Below are 14,178 nucleotides of genomic sequence, written 5' to 3'. Positions count from 1 at the left end.
GTTAGTTCAGGTAATGATATGTCAAAGATTAGTGACCACTTGAAATCGCAAGCTAGTTTGAGATAGAGACTTCTCAATATTGAATGGAAATGCAAAAAATTTAAAAATATTGAAAACATTTCATTCACACCAAAAATTGGAATTAGCGTAATATCGCACAGATCAAAGCAACACTGAATCATCAAATGAATAATTTGTTTTCGTAAATTAATTGAAAATGTTCCGTGTTCGAATGTAATCAGCGATAAATTGAGCGACAAACAAAAATGATTTTTAATTAATATTGAATTAACATGATTTGTGTACGAAAATCTATGATTTATAATTGAATTGATAAATCTAACTTCATACCATTTGATATTCACTTGATTTTTCATACATTGAAACGAATACGCTAAAATTTACTTTTTTAAAATTAGCCGATTTTTCACTTTCCAAGATAGTTGGAATAAAACGAAGAATTTTACACTAAAGTATAGTATTTCGCGTAGCGCGAATAAAACTGCGGTTACAATTACAATGAAACAAGTGATATTATTCGGATAGTACAGATCTGAAGATGAGAATGTGTGAAATGAAAATGTATAGAGTGAGAATTTCATGAAAATCTGCCGTACACAGAAAAAAAAATAATTTGCTCTTGGACTAGTTGTGTATATTGGAATATGTTAGTAGACAAAGTGTCACTAATGCGTAATGTTCTTATAAACACTAATCCTTGCACTAATCTATGCTTCCGAAATAACCTCACTCCATATATGATAATGGAAGAAACGTTATGGCTTACTGATGGTATTGTGGAGTGAGGGCACTCAGTAGCGCCACTAGATACACTCTCTATCTGGGCTCTTAGATTTGTTTTTATCAAGCGTTTCAAGATATCATTATAGTACTGTTTAATTGAAATCATTTGGACAATCATTATTGTTAAATTTATTTATAAGATAATTTTGTGTGACTTCTGTAATTATCAGTTGTAACATTATTTCTAATTAGATATCGAGTTGCATGACTATAATAGGATGTAAATCATTGAACGCAATTCTCTTCACGAAACTTTGGCTGTGTACTCATAATTTTGCTGCCTAAAATGATAAAAAAATAAAATGCACGTATAGTTGGCGCTACATTTTATGTAATAAGCGTATACTTTCCACTTAGTCCGTTGCAACGGAAAACAAGTTTTCATAGAATGCAGCGCCAACTATATGTGAATTTTATTTTTTATCGTTTTAGGCAATAAATCTATGGTTTTCTTATGGCTTCTTTATGGTTTCAATTAAGTGTTGAGAAAGTGTAGGTAAGTGTACAACATTTTGTTTCAAAGTGTACCTGGAATTTTTTTTCAGAAAATCGACCTCTTTTTTCGGCCATCCTCATAACTTTGCCCGGGGTAGCGGTTTTCTAAATCCAACATTTTATGTAACGCATTATGGTCTCAAAAAAGTGTACATTAAGTGTAGGTAACAATTTTGCCTTCATATACGATATTACTAAGAAATTAAGTGATTTGGCCACACGGTTGCAGTGGCTACATGATATCGTAAACACCTGGTTTATCTAAAAAAAAATTAGCTGCGTTTCATTTTTTGGCACATAGACTGATATCATTGCCACTTTCAATCACCGATTATAATAAAGAGTACATTGAATGCTCCCTTTGAACGGAATAATATGCAGTTGGTGTTCTTAAATCCATTTAAATTAAAATCAAAAATTATCAGCATTAAAGACAAAAAAGACAGTTTAGATAAACCGGGTGTTTAAGAAATAACATTTAGCCACTGCAACTTGCAGATAAAGTCTGCAATTGCGGCGCACGCATTATATGAACAACACTTGCCACTCACTATAAACGATGTACGGTTGCGTGCAAGGGTCACAGACGATAGAAAATAGGATGCTATTGAGAGTTTTTATATACACAGAGATGCGACGGCGCTGAACGCTGATAACGGAAATATTGAATGGTCTCTGTTCAATATTTGTTGATTTGTTATGATTCGCATATTCGCTGTGGATGGCCAGTCAACTGGTGGAAATGCATACGAATCTCAAGAAATATATTTATATCTATTATTAGTTGACTCAAAATTAATGGAGTTTTATTTATTTATCAATTCATCTATTGAAGTCATCTTTGTTGTTCATTGTTTTTATAATAATAAATTTGTTTGTTCAAATTCTTTCATTGTACGAAACAAAAATCAAAAGTCACCCAGATAACACTGTAGTATTGAAAGTGTCTGACCACATTATGCCAAGTGCCAAGTATTTATTACTGAACAATTCTCGAATAGGAAATAATTCCTATCTGATTTCGATTATGATTCTTTCACCTATTAACCATGAACATTTGCTTTTGATTAAAAAAAAAGAATGAATGACGTGAGTTCTGTTCGAAGGAGATAATGACGTGGCATTTTTTTGTTTTCTTTTTCCTTCTTCTCAGAATTCATATAAAGATGTTATTGAACGTCAACGAAATTTGCATAAATTGATGAACGTCTGTCTGCCCCTACACGTAGTGTTTAATAGTAAACACTTCTTATTCATATCTTCAATTCAGCTGATTACGAAAAAAAGAAACAATCTCTCTGAATAGGTTAATTTCATATTGCAGCTTTTGTTTTTATCGGTATGCATCCATTGTGCATTTGTACATAAAATACAATGGCAAACAAATAAAATGACGAAAAATATAAATATAGTAAAGTACACGGTGTTTGTGTGGCCGGTATTTATTCTCATATTTCATACCCATTTGCCGTGCAGTCCAATGCATAACAACAAACACAAAATATATAGAACGAAATGCCAATTCTGTCTCTGTCTATCTTTTCCTTAAATTGTCTCTGTCTAATGCTGTTAGAATTGTACATTGCGCTAGTTTCAATATTGTGTCGGTGACCAACGTAAAAGAGAATCACCAATGCGGCTTCTGTTCTTCACACTAATGAAATCAATCGAATAACGAAATTGTCAAGCGCCTTCAACTTGCTGCGACTATCCTTGTCGCTCAGTTCTCTCGTTCTCTGTTCATTCAAATACGACGATTCAAAACCGGACAACACACAGTATCGACGAAATTAAAAACAGTTGATAATAGCCCGAGACAATACGGCCAATGGAATAAGACGAAGTGCGATATACGTTTGAACAGAGAAGAGAACAGAACGCAATATGCACAAACCAATGCAGCGAAAGAAGCGAACAATAAATTTTATGAAGTATCTGATTAGTGTGATTCGAGTAGCACATACGATAAGATCTCCGTAGTCATTGCTCTGACAGTGGTTGTGACAAATCATTTGTCTAATTTTATTAATTTTCTGTGTGTTTTTTGTTTTGACTGTTAATATATATGTAAATTCTATTCGAAACACTGCCCAATAAATAATTGAAAGTCATTGCCCGTTTTTTGCTAAATAGTTTGTTTGTGCATATAGTGTGTCAAGTGCTTTTCTACAACAATATTTAAGACGTACGAATTCAAAACGATTGATCAATGCAGAATCACACGTGCAATTTTTGTGGGTTAGAAAACGTGATCGGTTAAATTTTCGTTATTCGTTAATCGACGCACCGAATCAAATTTGAACATTTTGATAATCTTTCAATCAGAGATTATTTTCAACGAAGATACACAACAAGCAAGGTAAATTCTTTATTTGTAAAGATGTCATTTTTATAGCAAAAATCTTAAACCCATCAATTAGATCAATTTCCTCGAAAATCCAAGTGATTTTTACTTTTCCGCACACCCACTGTGTGCAGTGAAGTATTTTTTATTGGAATATGAAATTATTTGTGTTCAAAATGGTTGACTGTTTTTTTAGCAAAAAAAGGAAAGTTATTGTAACAAAATGACGCGCCATAGGTATTCTTTATCGATCAAGAGGTCTATCATACGATTAATTGACATGAAAAAAATAATATGAAACTTGATAAGTAAATATTGATTTAAGCTTGTCAACTAAAAATAAATAAATTATCGCGATTCGATTTGTTGCGCTTGAAATGGTCGCTGAATGTGAAGCGACTCTTTTGAAAAAAGATTTGGCATAAATCCTCAATTCTGTTTAATTATTCAACAATTAAATTCGCAAACAAATTGACACATAGTAAACTCGTCAGCATTCTATTATATTCTACTGGACACGTCTGCTCTTCAACTGCATTTGTCAAATATTTAGATTTAGTCAGCGATGCACTCTGTTGTTGATCGTGTGTGATATCATATAAATTATTATATAGACTAATATTTGTTTTTTTTTTTTCTTTGCAGCAAACGATTGAATGCTCATTATCTGTTATCAGGAAAATACATTCGCGTAGAGGAAGCAACATCAGTCTGATTTGACTTGGTTGAATTTAGTCAGTTGTATTTGATTTGGAGCGACGCTGACGATAACGAAAGCCTAAAACACAATTGGAAATCGTAAGTAAGTAAACATGACTATCGCATTCAACACTTTCAACTGATCGGTTATCATTATTCATATTCGTTTTTGAAATTATGAGGCTTTCTATTTTTCGAGTTTGTGTCTACCCCCTAGAACTCTATCTCATAAACTTGGCCTGACCCAAAATTGTTGATTTGCTATCGCCAAATCAAAGCACTCATTCATAAAAATCAAATTTAGTATCATTACCTCACAATACAATGTATTCATTAGCAATGACGCTTTCAGGAAATCCGAAGTGTATTGCATCACAACTCTAGTTAATGTGCATTGATATTGTATTTTGAAAGCATGTATTGAAGTTTATTTTTGTGTGTAATTAACGAAATCCGCGATTAGACAACTGAGAAAGAAAAAACACCAAATATGACGTACATTGCAATTAACCACTATTTAATCATAAAAAAAGTCTGCGACATTCAGTAATGATGTTTCGTCTTTATCTGAACTTATTTGATGTTATGACAGTAAACCGGTTCAGGTGAAAACGGTTCGTCGTTCTTATTGACACTTTTGTCGTGTCCAAACAAAAATATAAAATCAATTCCTTTATTCTTTTTGTAATTTATGCATTCGATGTTCTTTTTTGCTCTTCCGTTGCTGCGTCGCTCGGTATTTTTGCATGGGTTTTTTCGAACTAATACTAAAAGAACATAGTGGTTCCGTAACTGAATTTTATAAGTCCAAATGGCCCATTAGAATTTACTATTGGAAAATCCAGTGAACGGACACACTTTACACTCGTCGGTCGATATTAAAAGAAATTTATTTGCATATCTGCAAAAATAACTGGATAGAATCGCTTAGTTTTGCATATGATTCTCGATTTAATCGTTAGTTGATATGATCAATATGATTCGGGTGTAAAAGACAAGAGTCAAAGTCAGTTAACCGCGTTGAGGACAACATTTTTTGTGGCGAAATTCTGCATGTTTATTCTTCTGCATTTGAAACTACGTGACCTATAAATAATTTGACCTTTCCTAAGTTCAAGGAATTCGCCACCAAGCTATCCAACTGCCGTATTCCAGACCGACCATGATTTATTTTGTGTGAATTTGCAAACAAATTTAAATGACTTGCGGTTTGCACAAAAATAATATTGGTCGGCGGTTATGTGTGAACGACGACATTTAAACCTGTTTCCAAAAATTTTCTTAACTTTATCGTTTGTACACGAAAGTTAAACTTTAATGAAAAAAAAAAAACGAAAAAGGAAGTGATTCTCATTGAAAAATTTACAAGATTCATTAAAAACGTACAAAGGATTTTGGAGTTGTTGTGCTCCAGAATCGGACCTGCCGTGCTCTAGAATTGGCTATTTCAAAACGAAATAAAAGATATTATTCACACACGCAACTCTAAATTGAATTAAATGACGATGACGACGATCGCAGTAGTAATGCGAAAAAGGCAACAAATGGCTTTTTGTATATTTTTTTAATATGTAAAAATGAAATACGCATAAATTAATGAAGCAAAAATACACAATGTGGCATCGCAGTACAGATGTGAACATGAAAAGTTCATGCAGGTTAATTGCGCTTTATTACAACAAATGAATTTCAGTCAATCATTTTAAATCGAATTTGTTGACGAAAAACCATACACATTAAGCAAAAAAGAATTTTTGTTGCGCTGAACTAATTCCTCAATTCCTCTCTGATAGAGTTTTGTCTATTCCCTGTGACACATGCTGGTTTTTGAATAAATCAATTTCACATCGCTAATTGAACAGTCAGTTGCTGATCATTCGAATTAATAAATACTCAAACAATTTATCGACAATCTATTCAATGGGTTTTTTCGTTCTCAATTTACAGATAATCCAGACATTTAACCGATAACAAAATGCATTTCGTCAATCGAAACTGTATGCTCACATGCATTGGTATTGGGTTCATCAGTTTGGGTACTATCTGCGCAATATTTTGGATGGATTTCTTTACCAGTATGCTGGCAAAAGTAATTTATTTTGAACAAATATTGAATACTTAATACTTTTCGCAATGTTTTTTCTTGAAACAGGAATTAGCATTAGGACCAAAAACAAAAAGCTATGAATTATGGCGAAATCCACCATTACAGCTGAATTTCGATATCTACTTGTTTAATTGGACGAATCCATGTAATCTAACAGCAGACGATTATGAAAAGCCGATACTTGAGGAGATTGGACCGTATCGTTTTCGAGAAAAATCATTGAAGACCAGAGTAAAATGGCATGAAAACAATTCAACGATCAGTTATCGACGCAAAAGTACATACTACTTCGTGGAAGAGGAGAGCGTTGGTCGTCTCGATGATAAAATCGTAACAATAAATGCTGTGGCTGTGGTATGAACGAAAATCTTATAAATACACCAGTCATATTAAATTAATTTGCTTTATTATTTGGTTTATAGTCAGCAGCGCACACCGCACGAAACTGGGGCTACGTGATGCAAAAACAAGTTAGCATGGGACTGACATTGTACAATCAACATACGTTTGTAACGAAAATGGCACGCGAGCTACTGTTCGATGGATACGAGGAGGATTTAATTGACATGGCCAATGAGATGTCAAAATTAGGCGCATTCAAATTAAACATTCCATATGATAAATTTGGATGGATGTATCGCGTAAGTTTCTAGCATATACAATCGATTATTTTCAATCACTCTAATAGATATATTCTATGTTTGATGTTCTAATTGAATTATTCAATTTACAGAGAAATGAGAGCGAAGACTTGGCGGGTCATTTTAATATACACACTGGACAAGGTGATATTTCTGAATTGGGTAAATCCAAAACGTGGAACTATCAACCAGAAACACCATATTATGACAGTCCATGCAACGAGGTTCGAGGTAGCGGTGGCGAGTTTTATGCACCGGGTCAAACAAAAGAACGGCCACTCACATTTTTCAATGGTGAACTATGCCGTTATCTCGATTTATATTACACGTCCGAAGAAGTGATAAATGGACTAAATGTGTATAGGTACGCGGCCACTGAAAGGTCTGTTGACAATGGCACAAAGTACAGTGAATATGCATGTTTTTCACCTCATGAAAGTCTGCCATCGGGTGTAATGAATGTGTCAGCATGTCGGTATGGAGCACCTGTGTTCATATCCTTTCCGCACTTTTATGCAGCAGATCCATATTATTTGCAATTTATCGACGGTCTTGAGCCAAATCAGAGCAAACATGAGTTCCACATTACAATGGAACCAGACACTGGCGTTCCCGTCGAGGTGGCTGCCCGTTTACAAGTCAATGTTATGGTACAACCATCACCAAATATTGCTCTATTCCAAGAGGCACCCACTCTATTCTTCCCGGCTCTGTGGTTCGAACAAAAAGTACGCATTCCCAGTGAAATGATCGATGAGCTAACGATTGCTGCATCAACACCATTTATTGGATTTATTTGCATCGGTGTTTTCATCACACTCGGATTTATTCTATTGGTATTCGTCATGTGTCAGAAAATACGTGAATCAGGCCTCAAATCGACATTGCACAAAGACGAATTAGGCCAGAAAAATGGCATTCCAAATGAAATACTTAAGAAAAACATCATTGAAGCTGAACAGTCACCATTGATGAACGGAAAACATATGATTGGTAAGTTCGGTTTCAAACATCAACTACCAACAGCACCATTGGCCATTCCAGACGCTGATTTTGAATATAACGAACAAAATTCCATTACGATCAATCATTAGAATCATCAATTCAACGATAAATAGAGGCTATTTCAAGAGAAATACGCAGTACAGGATCTATTTATAATGTTAAACGCCGACAATATATTTTATTCCGTCTAAATTTTTATAGACTTGAAATTTTCGGTTCGAAAAGAAAAAAAAAAAAAACGAAGGAACTCAAGGTATTCACATGTGCCTTAAAAATTTCTAGAGAAATATTCTGTTATCTGTGTAGCTTTAAAAACAAATTGTATGTTTGAAACAGTCTAGAGTCGAACTCAAAAAGGAATTTATACAGCAAATCTATGTGTGTGTGCCAAATGCCATATTCTACACATTCCGTATTTTGTATATTTAAATAAGTTAAACAAAATTCAGTTTTTTTTCTTTGTATACATATTTACAATAAATACGTTTTTATGACTGAATGTATGAGGAAAACAAAGTGACAGCCTAATTTCTGGCTTCATAAAAATTGATCGTTTCAAAAACAATTGTTTACTACAGCCTGTCTACATCATAATATAGAAATTTGCATTTACAACCGGCTGTTTTTTCTGCTAACACAAACAATATTCAGCAAATTGCATTGTTTCTGATCATAAAATCAAATAACTTGGCATTCGAAAATGCATTAGTAGGTAAGCTTCATTCTGAGAAGGCATTGAACAAAGGAAGTAAACACAACTGACGAAGAAAAGACGCTAAAAGCTATGACAAGAGAGAGAGCAAAAGGTAACAAAAGGTAAGAGAGAAGAGAAGAAATTTGTTGTTGTTTTTTTTAACAAATATTGTTTTTTCGGTGTACATCTTTCATAGAGCCGAGCATTTCATTACAAGAACGAAGAACCTAAAAAGGTAAATGTGGTGTAGCTCGTATACACAACATTTTGGCCCACACATACAAACTCATACCATGCGAGAGATGATACACACAATGCAGGCTGCTATATCTCAAACGCACCATACATGAGAAAGCATATGAAAGAAAAATGAACCCAAAATTCAGTGGTTTTTTTTTTTCGACAATCGAGGTAAGACCGTCGAACTTATGTGCGCCTGATACGTTCACATTGATAACATTTCGTTGTTGCGACTGAGTCACGACGGCATTGACGTCACAAGGAGAAAAAATGTACACAATCGCGTATACTTTCACTCTATGCCATATCTCAATGCACACAGTATAGAATAAAATCGACGTATGTTACTGATGTTTTCGTTGCTGTCAGCCAATGCTTCATTCAATGATTGCATTAGTTTCATTCCACTGAGTCGACTCTCTTTCTCTACTTCAATCGTTTTTTTTTTGTGTATGCGTCCAATCCATAAAACTAACATATCCGAACGATACAAATAGTTCTTTAGCGAATGGCAAAGAGACTACCACTCCATAATGCATCAGCGATAGAACCCTCACATCTTTGTTCATATGCCATACAAAAGCGACACGAATGTAAGTATGTGAAACACACTCTCTCTCTCCTCACACATAACGCTCGTGAGATAGTAGTAAAAACTAAAAGGAAATACCACTCGACAACAAAACTACATATACTCACACAGTAGACATACATTTGAATGTGATACAGAGGATTTTTCGTGTATGTTTGCGTGTATAAATGGGATAAATACGAATGTAACGCCGAAAAGAAAACGTAAGTATTCTCGACTTTATATACGCTGTTTCGGTTGTGTCTTTTCGAGTGATCTCATATTGTGGTTTGTATGTACACGCACTCACACTCACCAACCATTTCTGAACTCCTGGCTGAGCTCTAATTAATATGTACGCTTTGGATTCCTAAAAATGCAAAATTTTTAGGATTTTTTCTCTTGGACGCATTTTTTTTTTGTATTTGACGCGCACATTTTTTTTTTCGAAAATATAAAATATCCAAAATGAAACGATCGTTTGCACATTCTTGATTCTTCCGTATTGGATTGCTGTGGTGTGTGTATTCGATTTTTTTTAAATGGGATGATTTTTTCGCAAGGGAAACTTCAAATTAAAAATTGCCCACACAATGTGTGACAGAACAAAGTAGCGATAGATTTGAATGGGCTCATAAACTGCGACGAGAAAGTGGAAAATATGAATGCGAACTGAAATAAGGAGCATTTGTGTGAAACGGCTAGGTATATGCCATTGGTGAATAAAGTACGAATGTACTCCATTTAAATACCATATGAATTTTCCAACGTTCAATGCTCTACTATATTGCGTATGTTTCAAAGAGGTACGCACAATTTTCGTTACATGTTATGCGTACGCCATTCTCTTTTTCAGATAGAAAAAATGTATACGTGGCATCTTGTATTCTTACGGCAATATCAAATGTATGCAATGAATTTTTTTTTTCAGATATGAACGCATTTATGTTTCAGCGTTATTGTATGTTTTAAAGCAGTATGAACTTTTTTCCATTTGAATGCGAATAATTTCCATATGATAAAGTATGAACTCATTCTCGATTTAAATACTTATCCTTCGTATCTCTCATAGCGACTCACATTTCTCCCTCTCTGTATATACGGCATGCATTTGTTGCGAGTTCAATTTAAATCGACCGAACAGATGGATAAAATTCATTTCAAATGAAATGTGGATAAAATGAAAGCCAACAGCTATACGATGTTGATTTCATTCTCAATATTCTCTTCCATTCCAGTGTGTGTGCATGTAACACCCCACTGTATACACATTCGCTTCGTTTCGTATGCCTTACTTTGTCCATACGCTATTGAAATGCGCTTGTTTTCCAATACATGTTGGAATATTTTCCATGTTTTTCCAATTCTGGGTTTATACATACACACAGATGGAACCCGTTTACACATGCGGAAATATGCGCATTTACAAATAAGCAAAATAAAACAAGATTCAATAAATTTCAATGCAATAGTGAATGCGATTTTTTGCCGTTTTGAATGCATGTTTTTTTTCGCTTGGAAAATGAAATTCTTGGAAAATGCGACTTCCATTTTGAAAAATCCATAATCCATTTGAAAAATCTGAGGTTATATTCTGTTTTTCGAATTCAAAATGTCGGGAATATGGATTCATTTCAAATGGTGAAAGTGTTGACTCTAGTCTTTGCAGTTCGAAAGAGATAGTATTTCTTACCTTTGCTCTAATTAAATACTTACGTAATTCACTTTTTTCCAAACAAATTCCATATCGAATTTAAATAGCAAGAGATGATTCAAGTTCGATACTTACCATGTCAAAAAAAAAAAAAAATATTTTTCTCTGGCCTTTTTGGATGTATGAAATAAAGTAATTAACTTAAGATAAAAATAAAAGACAATGCATTTATTCGATACGAACAGTAGCGTTCGATTTGTGATTTATTTGCTTTGTGCGCTGCATATAATTCACTGGCGCAACGTATGCGGAATATTGTTATATGCACGCTGGAAATATTGGAATTCAACTGAACGAGTGCCTCAACAAGTGCCTTAATAAGTGCCTTAAAAATTTTAAGCCTTATAAGTGCCTTTAGGTTCATTAGTTCATCATTAGTGGCCAAATATTGGTCACGCCACTTTTTTTGGAAGGGCATCAGTTCATTAATTTGGCCCACAATTTCAGTTTAGTGCTTGAGCTGAAATTGTGAGCCATATTAATGGCGCCCAATAATTTTCGAATAAAAAATCAAAACATAATGTGTCAACTGATAGAGAAGCGTTCAAAATGGATTCCCAATTGAATTCATTTCCGTTTCGTCACAGTTCACATATTTTGTGTAGATTCAGTTGACGATTTTTTCGCTAATCGCATTGCATGGTATACAATCGATTTATCCCGAGAATAAATGCTTCTCGTGATAAATTGATTGTATGCTATGGAATACGTGAGGCAAAAAAATGTTAATCGAAAACCACTGTGCAAAGAGCGGCGCCGACGTTTGTCGACGCTTGCTTTCATTGCGAGTGTTTTGTTTATGCCTTTATGCTTCTTTTCCCTTGTGCTTTGTTGTTCCTCTTACAATTTTTTTTGAATATTTCGGTCATTCAAGAAAAATGAATGCATCGAAAAATAATTATACAGAATATAATGCGTTAATAGGCAAATATTTAAAATCTGGCTCACATTTTAATCTTTGTATGCAATATATTCTGTATAATTGAGTTGTCCGTTATGTTTTTTCGTCCGTCTACTCCAAAATGTCTTGCTTTTTTATTGTGCTTCCAAAAATTCCCAGACAAATGTGTGTATGATGACATAGACGATGGCTACTTGGGTCGGTCATTTTTGAGCACTGTAAAAATATTCACATATTTTACACTATCGAATATTTTTGTATTCTCTACAAATTTGGTAAAAAAATGAAAAAAAAAAAAACAACTCACATTCTGCTGTATGATTTCGTTGATCTCAATTTTAAAATTTCTGCAAAATTGTTTCTGGATCTTACGTGAATATGACCGAACTATAGCAGCACATAACGACAACTGAATTGCGTTTTGTCTGTTCAAATAAATTGAATTTTTGTATTTTGCGCAGCTGCTGTAAATCAATTTCTTTCCATCCCCTCTTTTATATGTTGATGCTATATTTTTATACTGCGAGATTGAATCGCATATACAATGCTCTGTATAGAATCTCTTACCATAGCATCATTTTGAGTGCTCGAAATACACGGAATTCATAGGAAAGTGACGCTTCTCTCATGTTCTGAGCATAGTTCACCGATTTACGATATGCAATACATTTGTATGCTCTCAATCCATAACAGATGGGATAAAAATCGACTAAAACGCTTGTTGTATATACAAACAACCATACAAAGTCCAAAGTCTTTTTATTCCTACTTTCCCTTCCCTTTTCGTGTGTATATTACCCCAGTTATATATACCATTTGAAAAATTGTTCGACATGCTTATCTATGGGATAATTTTTTTTCGTATACCTGCTTTGTGTGTATTGACACTACGCTCTGGCGTTTACAAAGAGATACGTTCTGTTTATCGAATATACACACGTTCATAGCATTCTCAATACGACCGAACTGTGCATAGTTTATGCAGCATTGATAAATACCGAGTACTAAGACGCAAGCGTTGATGATTCGATCAATGCAGTGTTCAAGCTACAGCTAAAAACCAATTTCATGCAATCAAAATAGTGATTGCTATTTCAGAGTGCTTACCATTACGATTTATGCCACAGATAGTTTCTTCTATTTCTCTCTTTTCAAATCATCCCCTAATTGAATATGTTTTACGAGCGAATCGGGTAACTGATTATTGGAACTCATGGCTTGTGCTTACTTTTGTGAATTGCCCGGTGCATGTTTATGTTCATTTTTATAAGGCTTATGTAACTTCCACTGAATAAAAAAATACAAAGCGACAATGCATTTATTTAGTGTGCAGTTCATTGAAACATCTGCACGAAAATACAGAGAAATACGGACAATTAACGCACTGTTAACTTTAAGCCGGCAAATCAATTGAATGCGGAAGGGAGAGCGAATAAGAGAAAGAGAGAGAGTGATGAAAAGTCCATACAAAATATATCGGCTTTACCTATGCTATAAACCACTGTTGTTGCTGTTCAAAACATAGAGTGAATTTATGGACAATTTATGTTTGATAATTTGGGACTGAAAAATGCACCAAAATTCCCATCTCAAGAGTTCGTCGAAATAATTCATGCCAGAATGGAAAATAATTTTGGTGAAAAAAATTCTATGCAAAAATCAAAAACTCAAAAAAAGTCCATTGAAAGAATGAAATTTAAATCGAACTAAAAAAATGAAATATTTTGACAATTTTTGTTTATTTCAATTTACATAATATAAAAAGTAAAATTATCCATTTCTAAAAAATAAGGACAAAAAATGATGAACTAAAACATAAGAAAAATGAATTAAAACATAATTTTGTTTATCTCGCATATTCACGGGAGAGAATTCGCCAAAAACGAAAAAAAAAATCAATGTCATACTCGCATTCGATCAAATTCATCATCAATACATTCTAATAAATTATGTGTTTTTTTTT

General features: G+C 33.8%; 1 protein-coding gene and 1 long non-coding RNA gene across 4 annotated transcripts; one reads left to right on the top strand and one right to left on the bottom strand.

The window, feature by feature from the left end:
- The first annotated feature begins 3,233 nt into the window (after positions 1-3,233).
- LOC116338094 (protein peste-like) lies at positions 3,234-8,611 on the top strand. 3 transcript variants are annotated; one of them, XM_031763157.1, is made up of 6 exons: positions 3,234-3,658; positions 4,289-4,441; positions 6,290-6,431; positions 6,495-6,803; positions 6,872-7,090; positions 7,183-8,611. In XM_031763157.1, the coding sequence occupies exons 3-6, from the start codon at positions 6,318-6,320 to the stop codon at positions 8,182-8,184; spliced, it is 1,644 nt and encodes a 547-aa protein (XP_031619017.1). In that variant the 5' UTR covers positions 3,234-3,658; positions 4,289-4,441; positions 6,290-6,317; the 3' UTR covers positions 8,185-8,611. The 3 variants fall into 3 exon arrangements, with proteins under 3 accessions (XP_031619017.1, XP_031619015.1, XP_031619016.1); XM_031763155.1 differs by having other exon boundaries at positions 4,289-4,445; XM_031763156.1 differs by lacking the exon at positions 3,234-3,658 and adding an exon at positions 4,105-4,124 and having other exon boundaries at positions 4,289-4,445.
- A 2,870-nt stretch (positions 8,612-11,481) lies between these two features.
- Positions 11,482-12,653, bottom strand: LOC116337992. The gene is made up of 2 exons (XR_004200843.1): positions 12,523-12,653; positions 11,482-12,431 (listed from the first exon to the last, which is right to left on the bottom strand). It is a non-coding gene; the product is annotated as an uncharacterized LOC116337992 (long non-coding RNA).
- Between the last annotated feature and the right edge of the window lie 1,525 nt (positions 12,654-14,178).

Source organism: Contarinia nasturtii, unplaced genomic scaffold (assembly GCF_009176525.2).
Source record: "Contarinia nasturtii isolate CC-2019 unplaced genomic scaffold, AAFC_CNas_1.1 Cnas_scaffold_350, whole genome shotgun sequence".
Classification (NCBI taxonomy): Eukaryota; Metazoa; Arthropoda; class Insecta; order Diptera; family Cecidomyiidae; genus Contarinia; species Contarinia nasturtii.
The sequence above is the reverse complement of the archived record's forward strand: the minus strand, read 5'-3'. Positions and strand labels throughout refer to the sequence as shown.

Coding starts and splice junctions, on each gene's coding strand:
- LOC116338094 (XM_031763157.1), top strand. CDS start 6,318: ATGCATTTCGTCAATCGAAACTGTATGCTCACATGCATTGGTATTGGG. Junction 6,804..6,871: donor CAATAAATGCTGTGGCTGTG/GTATGAACGAAA, acceptor TTTGGTTTATAG/TCAGCAGCGCACACCGCACG. Junction 7,091..7,182: donor AATTTGGATGGATGTATCGC/GTAAGTTTCTAG, acceptor TTCAATTTACAG/AGAAATGAGAGCGAAGACTT.